Genomic DNA, 11,915 nt, shown 5'->3' with positions numbered 1-11,915 from the left:
TATATATATATAAACGTAGTTAAGGCTAAAATGAGCGCACTAAGAACATTATCTTTTCCAAACTTCTGATTTGGTATAATTAGTACAGTAATTATTGTAAGAAGAAACGCTTATTAGAATCACTGTAATTGTTCTTATTAATTTAAAACATAGCTAAGCCGAAACTGAAAACGCTAAAAACATTATCATTTCCAAATTTGTGTTTTGAGATAATTTGTACAGTAATAATTGTAAGAGGAAACTTTTACAGAATTACTGCAGATAATTTTATTAATTTTATATTTAATTAAAAGCGAATCATGTTTTCGCAATTAAAATATTGCTGATTTTAATACTTTTTTTTTTGAAAAGCACTTAAACTCCACAACATTTTTAAGCATGCAATTTAATGCAAACATACTAAAACTCTAAAAATAAAAGCTTAATAAGAGTGTAAGCAATTGCTTTACAGTTAGAATATAAATTCATTGCAATAAGAGATTGTATCATCTAGTTCAGGTCAACTCCATTAGCTCAATACGGATGAAAGCACAAAATCAGATGATGGAAAAATTAAAAAAAGGAAGAGAAAAAAACTTTTTAAGTAATAGTTTCAAAAGAAAAAAAAGATAACAAAACCACAGGGAAAAAAATCTACCAAAATAAATATATTTTTTCGTATTCAAAGAAAAATAATGTATGTAGCTATCGATAAACTGACTTAAAGCAAGATAACGCTTAGATTCAGATTTTAATGTTTCTCTAATTTGGAGAGAAAAAATATTTCGTTGCCAGAAAAATTAAAAAAATAGAAGAAAAACTCATCATTTCCCTCAGGCCATATGACGTTTTGACAAAAAATGAATAACTGTTTTGTTAAAGTTACAAAAAAAAAAAAAAAAAAAAAAAAAAAAAAAAAAAAAAAAAAAAAAAAGAATTTAAGAGATAGAAATATTTGTTTTGTTTTCTCTAGTTTACGTTTTTTCTCTTTAAATGTTCCAAAAAAATTTGAACAACATATCGCTTAAACTTAATATATTTTTTAGCATTTTATGAAACTTTAAAAATTGCGACTGTACTTTTAATAAGAAATGTATAATTTGTTTTTTTAGGAAAGAAAAAACTTTCTGAATACAATTCTTTTATGGTAAATAAATAAGTGTTCTATTCATTTCTAAATTGATTTTTGTTCAAAGTAATTTTTTAAAGAAGTTCACTTTTATAGCTAATTCAAATTCCGATTTTTTAATAAAAATAAATTATTTAATTAATGTAATCTTTTGTAAAAAATAAAAAAGTTATGTGTTTTACAGAATAAGATTAATTTTACTGAATTAGTTATTAAAGTGTGTATTTTATATAAATAAAATTTTTTTAATAGAAAACTTCCTATATATTCATTAAATTTAACTTTTCTTGTACATTCAGATAATATTTTACTTATAATTTTTTTTTCTATTTAATTTGTAAACAGATTCAAATTTTACTATATATTTTAAATAGAAATTTAATAAATTACCCTTATACCTATTTTTAACCTTTTAAATCTCAGTAAATTTTAAATGCACTTATGTCTTTTTTGCTACATACTTATTCTATTCTGCTCATGACTAAGATGGAAAATAAATTTTAGAATAAAATTAATACATTTTTCACAGTTTTATTTAAATTAAATTCAAGATTCTTAAATTATAACTACTTTCTAAAATTAACATATCTAAAGTTAGAAATATGTATTTTTCCTTAAATTACTTTAATGCATGAAGATTATTATATTTTATCTTATCTAATTTAATTAAAGCAGGATAACAAATTCATTAATTCCAATTTAGATTGTACTAGTTACATCTAGTTTAGAATGTATTAACACTGGAAAGATTGGTAGGGCCTTTTTTTAGCCCATTTCATATTTTATTGCTCAGCAATTTTTAAAAGAATAACTTATTGAAAATATTGAGTATTTCTGACTTTTCATAATTTATTCCAATTTAAGTGCTTATTTAACCATGTGTTAGCCTTACAGGAGCATATACATAGAACCTTATGCCTAGAATGATGGAAGAGGACAAAACATTTTAGTAGGTACCCCATAACCTCAAGTAGGTTTGAGTATAAGGTACCCTTTAGTAGGTATAAAATGCCCCTATTTCATTAAAAAACGGTAGAATTTCAGCTTATCTTCATCTATTATTTAACGAGAAGGGAACTAATGTGTAAGTATAAATGAAAAGTCAGTGCTTCGTTGAATCAAATATTTTCGTTAATCAAATCAAGTCAAATAATAAACCATGGAACTTATAAACTATTCTCGAATATATTTGTTTTTAAATCAGTTATGATTATATTTTAAAATTCTGGACGTCTAATTGATCAAAACGCAAACAATCATGGAAGGTCCTTCAATTTTTCAACTGTTAAATAATTTCTAAATTCTTTAATGCATTAAATAATTTGGACCGGCATGTCTAAAACATGTCTTAAAACGATTCTTACACATATCTTAAATAAATTTATACGCTCTGATTTAGAAATATTCTTTTCATAACTAATTTTTTAAAATTTGTATCTAAATTAATAAAAATTGACTTACTTTTTGTCCAGCTTTAGGCCGCTTTGGTTTCAGTTTAATATTGACAGCAGAAGGAGGAACTAAAATAAAAATAAAATTGTTTAATTTATTAGCTATGCAATGCAAATTAAGTAATGATTTAATCATAAATTTAGTCTGGCCACATCAAGAACAAATCAACACATATCTACTTACATAAAATTTCATCCAACACATTCACAACTAAATTAATAATCCTCATGTAACTGAAGCAGTAAGATATTACTTGATTTAAAACTTTATTCGCTTCAAAGATATGCAAACTGGAAATAAGTCGGCATTTTACAAGTGTTCAAAAATAAGCTCCCATTTTCAAGATTCACCCAAAAGTGAATGTGACGAAACAAAAGTGAATTGAAATATAAAACGTAAAATTGCCTGCAAAAAATGGAAGAAATGTTGTTGTTGTAGTTCATTTACGTCGCACTAGAGCTGCACAATGGGCTATTATTGACGGTCTAGGAAACATCCCTGAGGATGATCCGAAGACATGCCATCACAATTTTGATCCTCTGCGGAGGGGATGGCACCCCCGCTTCGGTAGCCCGACGACCTGCGCGCGAAGTCGAGCACTTTACGGTAGCACAGTTTAACGAGGACCAATACCGCACACCCTCGGTCCCTACGCAGACTGATCCAAGTGGTCACCCACCAGCACACTGACCGCAGTCAGTGATGCTTGACTTCGGTGATCTGCTGGGAACCATGTCCCAATGATCAGTCCACTGTGGGAAGAAATGAAGGTGGGAAACAAAAGTAGAAAAACCACAATAACCTAGAGAGAACGAAAAAAATGCTAGAAAAACCACAGTGGCCGAGAGAGGCAAATCAGGGTAAAATGCATTCTCACCGGCTATGGAAAAGTGGTGAGGGACAAATTTCATTGACAAGGGAATCAGAGTTCTTATGAATAAAGCAAGATTCCTGGGCATCAATATAAGCTGATGTGACAGGAGTGAAAAAAAATTCATTGCCGAAATTGAATATATGCCCTAGATTCCAACAATGTGCAGCTATTGATGATTTTTTTGCTTTCTTTATGACTGACATATCGTACTTCTTAAATCTAAATTTTAAAGGGCTTCTAGTTTGTTCGAGGTAACCAAGGTCGTACTGACGGAGAATGTGGAAAATGTTAAGCGATTATCGAAACTAATAAGATCTTTACTACCCTTAAATTTAATTTTGTAAGCAGGCTTTGAAGCCAAAATGGGCGTGGATATTAGCAATTACATAACCAGCAGAAGAAAAAAAACGGTAATGTAGCAATTTCTGAAGGATTGCAGGAAAATGGGCGTTTTGGATTGGTAAGTTCAGCAAGAGCTGAACTATAGAAGAGTTAAATCGACGGTTAGCAAAAAGTGAGCAGAAATTAAGCTCCAATTCGAAATTTATTCAAACCATTCATTCGAAAATAAAATACACATTTCTCAAGAGAAACAAACCACATTTCTCAAAAGATATTGACTAATGCTCAAACCTTTTTTTAATTTTTCAAAAAATCTGCAAAACTGGTGATGCATTTTTAAACTTTTGACAATAAGTAATTGCAAGAGAATACTAATCCCACCTAAGCTTGCCGTCAAGTTTAATTATTAGTTGAACAGGAAGAAATCAGAAAAATTAAAATCTTAAGTAAAACGATAGATCCTTTTCTATCGATTAAATGACTGGAATTATGTTCTTTATTAATGAAGCAAATTTAATTACGGAACATTCCAACTACACACTAAGCCTTTTCTTTTAATTTGAAATGGCAGGAAACTGAAGATAGAAATGTAGGTGTTGCATTTAAGAGGATTTTATTGGATGTCGAATTCGAGACTGGTGATAAGAAAAGCAGTTTGAATGTAGACAGCTCAGTTTTACATAGTATTGAAAACTTTAATTATTTCAGTGAGGCATTTTATATAGTTTAAGAGATAAATATTGAAATGATAAATATACAGGAAGGGAAAAATCTTTTAAAGTTATGTAGCAAACTGTCTTACTGAGTAATTAGTAATTTAAGTTTATACAGTTGAACGGAAATTGTTACGGCAAATTTAATACAAATTAATTTATCATATAATTAAATATTGTTGACAAGATAAATATTTATTTTTTAATTGAGTGCTATGAACTATATTAATTATGAGCAATATGCTTTGCATTATTTCATAATATCAAGAAGAAAAAAAGACGATTGCGAATAAAGTGAGTAATTAATTAATTTTAATAATTTATTTTGTACTGTAATCGTGTACTATGAATTCAACTAACTCTAAGCAATTACGTATTTTATGTACTTATAATGTATTTATAAAATTTGAAATGTAAAGAGAAATTTAAAACATGTCATATTACATGAGCATTTATAATTTTACAGAGTAAATGTAAATTCGGCTAAGTTGAATTTCACAGAGACCGCTGTTAAAACGACGCCAAGAATAATACAAAGCTAATGGCTTCCATATCTCCGCGATTGCTTTCAATATTAAATCAAAGACTCATCTTCCCATAGGATTTTCGCCAAATGAATCCCGCAAGATAAGACTTTAGAAGATGAGGAGCAGTGCCAATTTGCCTTTCGTTCCTAACATAAAAAAAGGTTATTTTTTGTTAACGTTTCACATTGCGCCTCCGTAGAGTTTGAATCTGTCTAAACCCTATAATATCAAAAATTGCTTAATTATTTAGTTACTTGGCTATTAACGTTTAATTTAAATAAATGTATCGTTGAAAATTACCGTCAGTACGTAATTTAAAAAAAAATATACTTAATTATTGAATTTTGTATAATTAACAGAAAAAAACTAATAAACTACTCACAGTAGACTGTTAATCTTGTTGTAGCAACCATGGGAAGAACAGATGCTGAATTTGTTGCTTCACACCGGTATTCAACACCATTATCATTTGCATCAACAGTAATTGATACTTCGGATGAGACAGCGTTATTGTTTGTGGTAGTTGAAGATTCAATCTGCAACAAATGTTACAACAAATATTAGAGCCATTATTGCATAAAATGCAACATAAGAATGAAATATATATCAAATTTAGCACAAATCAAGGAAGATTTTCAGTTTTTTTAAACAACGAAACTAAATATTTCGATACTACATGTGTGTGTGAAAATCATGGAGATATCGCCTCTTAAAAGATTTTTTTAACCATACGAAACTTTTACTCATATTAATGTGTAATGCATGTAAAATGCGCAAAATTAAATACAGTCGAACCTAAATAACTTTTGATCTAATAATCGGATCTATGAATCTAATCACAAAAGCATACTTTCTTTTAATAAACATACATTTTTTACAATGGATTCGGATTTTTGATCCCCGAAATATAGTGTGTAGCTACAATACGGAAAATATGATCCAAATAGTTTTTTTTTCAGGAGAGTACTCCAAAGTTTCGAACCCTTATTATTAATTTTACTTTTTACGTATTTTGGCATATGTCGAGAATTTTTTAAGAGAATTGAAAAAAAAATTGCACTCTATTATAAAATTCATTTATTCAAAGATGAATCAATGCAAAAAAATGTTTTTTTCCAGCAGATTGTTATTATTTTTTATTATTTCATTAAAGAATCGACGAAAGAATTTTGAATTGTAGGGCATACAACTGCTTGCCTTATTTTAAAGAATGTAATTTTAGACAACAAAATTTCAGCGAAATCAGTCGAATAGTTCCTGAGAAAAAATTTTTGAATAAAACATATTTTTAAAATTTGATTTCTTAGGAATAATTTGACCGATTTCGCTAAAATTTTGTATTTTACCGCGTAAAAATACATTCTTTAAAATGATGCAAAAATTGTATACTTTACAATTCAAAATTTTTTCAACCATTTTTAACTAAAATAATAAAAAACAATAAATATTTACTGAAAGTTTTTTTTCTGGAAGAAATTATCTCTTCATCAACGAATTGTATGATTGAATATAATTTTTTTAAAACTCTCTCTTGATTTTGCGAAAAACGCAAAAAGTAAAATTAACATTAAAGGTTTCAAACTTTAGAGCTCTCTCCAAAACCAACTATTGAGACTCTATTGTCCAGATTATGGCTATTCCCTATATTTTGGGAGTCTGAAACCTAAATTTGTCGAAAAAATGATATGTTTGCTCAGAAAAATTACAATTTTGAGTTCGATTTCGACGCTTAAAATATCATCTGCACTAATTAATTAGATTTTTTGAGAGCACCCGTTTCAGCCATTAAGATTGAATCCTAGTAAGTGAAAATCTAATGTTTAGATCAAAAGTTATTCAGGGAGTTTTCTTTCGTTTTTCTTTCTTTCTTTTTTTTTGGCTCACTGTACATCAAAAAGGGATAGTTTTAGCATTATAGGTAAATGCCCTACCGATTCCCCTTAATATGAACAAATATTGAAAAATCATGTATAAATATGAAAAATGAAATTGAAACATGATGAAATTAAATGAAGAAAAATTATAAAATTTATAAGCAAAATTCTTTGGAAATTTTTTTCTTTATTTTAATTTATGTAAGTTAATGAATGACTCAAAACCTGGAGAGAATAGTCTGATTTCCAAGTAATAAAATGTTTAATTCATTTTTATCTCATTTTATCTTATACATTGGTATTAAAATTTTTTGATAGATATGATAAAATATAAAATTAACATACTTCTTTATCTTTACGAAACCATCTTAATGTCGGTAGTGGGTTACCTCCTCTAGATGCGCATACCATTTGCTGAGATTTACCAGTTTCTATTGGAGTTCCTTCAGTGTAACCAAGAATTGTTGGAGGTTCAGGAGGATCTGTATGAAATAAATATTTATATATTCCTTACATAATTCGAATATAATATGACATGTTTTAAGGAATTCAGACGCATTATAAATAGCCTATCAAATTTAGGGACAACAATAAACATTATTATTTTTAAATAGTTTGTATAAAAATGAATTTTTAGGGAATTCAAATACTTTACAGACAACTTAGTTAGTTTATAGATTTCTTAAAACTTGATTCGGAAAATAAAAATTATTTTTTTAATTAATTTGTTGGTTAAAAGGCATTTTTAAGAGAATTCAGACACTTTATACATAATTGGATTGAAATAATAAAAATTAAGATTTTTGAATAATGTAAATGTAATGAAAAGTCTAGAATTCAGCTATTATTAGAAGTATGAGGCCAGGATAGCCAGGCAGGTAGGGCTCTAGGCCCACGTCCAGGTCGTTGGTTTGATCCCAGCCAGCCGATGACTCCCATGTAGTAAATGATGAGTGGTGTACGTTAAATCTGTATGGCCACGAAGTCCTCCATGCTCCATGTTCCCATTACAAATTATAAATCTGAAAATACTGAATTGGAGAATGATCGTTCTCTGGTTCAGTTTAAAATTATGATCTTTGGACGAATGAATGGATACACGAATGGGTTCACCCTATAAACGGGCTATGACGAGTGTGTGGCTGAAGTTGTATTCTTATTGTAGATGGGCCCACTGAAAAACAAGAAACGCACCCTCTACCTTAAATTCACTTGGTTTCACCAGGCTTGCTGATATTGTCAAGTGGCCTTAGAAACAACACGTTAAAGGCAAATAGATTAGATATTATTTTGAAATGTATAGACGGTCTGAAATCGAATTGATGAAATAAATCATAATATTTAGTATATATAATCATGTACATATAACAGACAATAAAGAAAATTTATTCATTCCATAGATTACTTAGGTAATAAATAAAGCTGCCTAAAATTCGATTGGTATAATAAATGAAATATTTTAAATAATGCAAATATATTACAAAGTACGTAATTAAAATATTTTATTTAAACAATATAAAAATTGCATAAAATTGAATTCTGAAATTCTATACAATGCCAAAAGACAAGCCTGGCTAGGTATATAACATTTGAAATAATAAAGCAAACTATACATACTATACATAGTTTAAATATTCAATGGACTGCATGATTCTAATGCTTTAAATTACAACACTATACATGCTTTTATGTTCTCTTAATAAGTTGACATATTACGAACATGCATATTGCAAATTTCATTGGCTTCAAAAAAGTAAGATGACGCTAAATATTGACAATTTTCAAGTGCTCAAAAGCAGGCATACATTCTCAAGACTTGGCAGGTGTGAATGTAATGTCCGGTTTAATATAAATTGCACATTTTTCAACAATCAATTTTTTTTCATTTTTCATTTTTTATCATTCCTTTTTGAGTTATTATAATTTAATAACAATATACAAATAAAAGTTTTTTTTAAGGCAGTAAGAAAAATATACTTACATAGCACACTAACAACTGTAGTTTCCACCATTGTTTCACTTAGAGCTTGATTTACAGCATAACAGGAAAACATTTTCATATTTCTCTCCTGTACAGAGATTAAAAGACATTGCTTTTCAAATTTCATGAATAAGCTAAAGTTAAAATAAACTACTGAATTAATAAAAAATGCATTAAAAACGTATTTATTCAACTAATGCCCTAATTTTAAATTTTTTGCATTAATTATAAATTTCGTATATTACTTAATTACTAAAAGAAATTACTCTTAAACTTTATTTGAAAAGTGTTAAATTACTTCCCTGAATTTTGAAAAAATTTTTAAGACGAATATCTAGGTCTTTAATTTTATAAAATTAAATAAAGGCATTTCCCCACAGTTCTTGAGAAATATTTACCAAATGGAAATAAAGGATTTAACATATATTCAAACAGTCTAATACTTTTTATCTTGTATGATGAAGGGAACAATTTTCGAATAGGAAGACTATATAATCATTTTTGTGCTATATTATCAATCAAAGAGCATTCCTAATAAAATTTGACATGGCATCAAGAATAAGAAAGTTGCATTAAACAAGGTAATATAATGGTTTTTGAAATGAATGTGTGGGAATTGGAAACAAAGAGTGGTCTACCGAATTTTTTTGTAAAATTTTGTAAAATACTATCATCCAGCAATGGATAAATAAAGGCGTAAAATGCTGATAGTAAAGTGTAAATGGTAAATGATAATGGTGAAAATAAGGAGCTTATGACAAATAATAAGGATTGTCCAGACGGGCACTTAAAAATTAAAAATTTACAGTCATTGTTAACAATATAAAAATTTAAATATAAATAAAGAGAAATATAATAGTCTAGAACTTTATATTCAATAAATTTTACTTCGAAACATTTATGAAATATAATCTGGAAAATAGATTAAATATCTTATTTTCGCGTTATTACTTACCGATGCTTTTAATTATATAAAAAGGATAAAAAAATACAAAGTAACATTCTAACATTTTTAAAATCGAATAAGAGAAAAGTTACTAAAAATATTATAAAAAAAATAATTTCTATACATAAAATATGATCAATACACAAAAAGAAAAAAATTATTTTTTCAGTTTCCATGCATTAAATTTCCTAAATTTAATGTAAATGAAAGGTTATATTTCAAAAGTTTAAAATGAATTCAATCAAAGAATAAGAAGCTTTTAAAAATCATATTTTTCCATAATTCCATAACCGTCCAAAAAGTAACAAACTGATTAAAACGTTTTCTCCTCTTCAATTTAGATTTGGTTTTCTTTCTTTTAATTCTTTCAACCCATTTTAGATACACTCAACCATTAAATCTTGGAAATAAAATGAATTATAAGAAGTTGAAAACATCTGCGAAAAGGAGGATTAAATTAGAAGGTTTGTTGAAAGAAAGGAGTCCCGCCATAGTGTGAATAGATTCCTTTAGGTGAATAGAAAAATTCACGGAACGGATTTTATTTGTTTGGTTGATGGAGAAAAAGTTTAATAAAGAAGAATTTTTTTTTCAATAAAATTGACGAAACCAGTTAAAGCACTTAATGAAATCTAGATAAACTTATAAGTCGAAAAAAGTTCGAGAAATAAAAGAATTTTGGGAAAAAAAATTCTGAGCTTGTTTCGTTGATTTTTTGCTAGAAGGTTTTATTGTGAAATGTATCGTTTTTTATTGGTTTATATTTTTAAAAAAAATTCCCAATATTGCGCAATCAAAAAATGAAAAGGAAGTTAAAAGAACTTGAAACTTTGAGAAAAAAAACCTTTTTTTTTAAATGCATCGACCTTTTTGAAAGTCATTGGAGTAATTTATTAAAATTGAGATCTGAACTTTATTAAAATATTAAGATGTAAATAAGAGAAAAGAATACGCTTTCAGAACTTTAAAACAAAAAATAAATTTTATAATTTAGATTTCAACTCCTTAAACGTGTTTTAAAACTTACTTAAATATAACGAGATTTATTTAAAAACATCAGAATAAACATGCCTAAAAGGATGACTAAACAATAGTTTTATGGATAGGCAGGATCTTTTATTTCACTATTGATGTCAATTATGTTAAAAAAATCTAAACTATGATTTATTGATTAAAACACAAATAAAGGAGCAGAAACAGATGTACTATAGCTTGGGTTCTTTAAACGAGAGTCTACCTCAGTGTCTAAATACCAAAATGGCAATGGAAAAGTAACAAACTTGAAGAATATATAAAAGAAGATGGGTAAGAAACAGGTGTGATGTAGTTGGGAAATTTTTGAATCCTGGTACTCCTACACACCTTCCTCAGACCCTTACCTCCCTTCTTTTATTATCTTTAATCTTGTTTCTCCTATCCAACTGATTAAACTCCTTTTTGCTTATTGAGACTTATTTCCTTAATTTCTCCACGATGTGTAAGGTTCTTGTTTATGAAACTGCAACTATAATATGCCTCTAAACTGTGCTTTATTCGCATCGTTTTGCTTGATGTAATATCCTGTGCCCATCTGTAGTCCAGGGTATACCATATATTCATTTGAATACAAGCTAGTAAAAATAAGCTTAAAAACTTTTACACTGATTGCTCACATTTTAAATTCCCCATTAAATATTACTTTAAAGTCAGCGGTTCGATCCTATACTCCACTATGCCAAACCGAGTACACGTGATATACGGGCTCGTAAAAAATGTGATCGGTCGCTATCAGTACCATAAGTGGGATTTAGAGAAAATCCCCTTCTCTTCAGATCTATGTCTAACTTAAAAAAGTGGTCTCACGATTGAGTGGTGCAGCAATTTGTCCACGTGGTTCTGAGCTAAGACGTTCTTTCACCTTTGCGGTGCTCTCATATCAAACGAAAAATGCCCCTTTCTGACTTAATTCTCAAAACGCCTATGGCTGGTGAGCCTGACTTGTCCAAGTGTCTTAAAAAACAACAGCATTATACTGTCTCCATATTTATTTTTTATTTAAATCCAAATAATACAATGTTCAAAACAACAAAATGAATTTGCCAAGAGCCCTAACTTTGCG

At 28.2% G+C, this 11,915-nt stretch overlaps 1 protein-coding gene across 8 annotated transcripts in view; it reads right to left on the bottom strand.

Moving 5' to 3' along the window:
* LOC107443592 (nephrin) overlaps positions 1-11,915 on the bottom strand; it is a 236,093-nt gene that overhangs the window by 34,077 nt on the left and 190,101 nt on the right. For all 8 annotated transcript variants that reach the window (XM_071181527.1, XM_043046461.2, XM_071181530.1 and 5 more), the window contains exons 9-12: positions 8,872-8,959; positions 7,236-7,372; positions 5,399-5,552; positions 2,570-2,628 (exon numbers count right to left, since the gene is read on the bottom strand). In XM_071181527.1, coding sequence (XP_071037628.1) covers positions 2,570-2,628; positions 5,399-5,552; positions 7,236-7,372; positions 8,872-8,959 — 438 coding nt within the window. The remainder of the gene's footprint in view (positions 1-2,569; positions 2,629-5,398; positions 5,553-7,235; positions 7,373-8,871; positions 8,960-11,915) is intronic.

This window comes from Parasteatoda tepidariorum, chromosome 5 (genome assembly GCF_043381705.1).
Source record: "Parasteatoda tepidariorum isolate YZ-2023 chromosome 5, CAS_Ptep_4.0, whole genome shotgun sequence".
In the NCBI taxonomy this organism is placed as follows: domain Eukaryota; kingdom Metazoa; phylum Arthropoda; class Arachnida; order Araneae; family Theridiidae; genus Parasteatoda; species Parasteatoda tepidariorum.
This window is presented reverse-complemented; position numbering and strand designations above follow the sequence as displayed.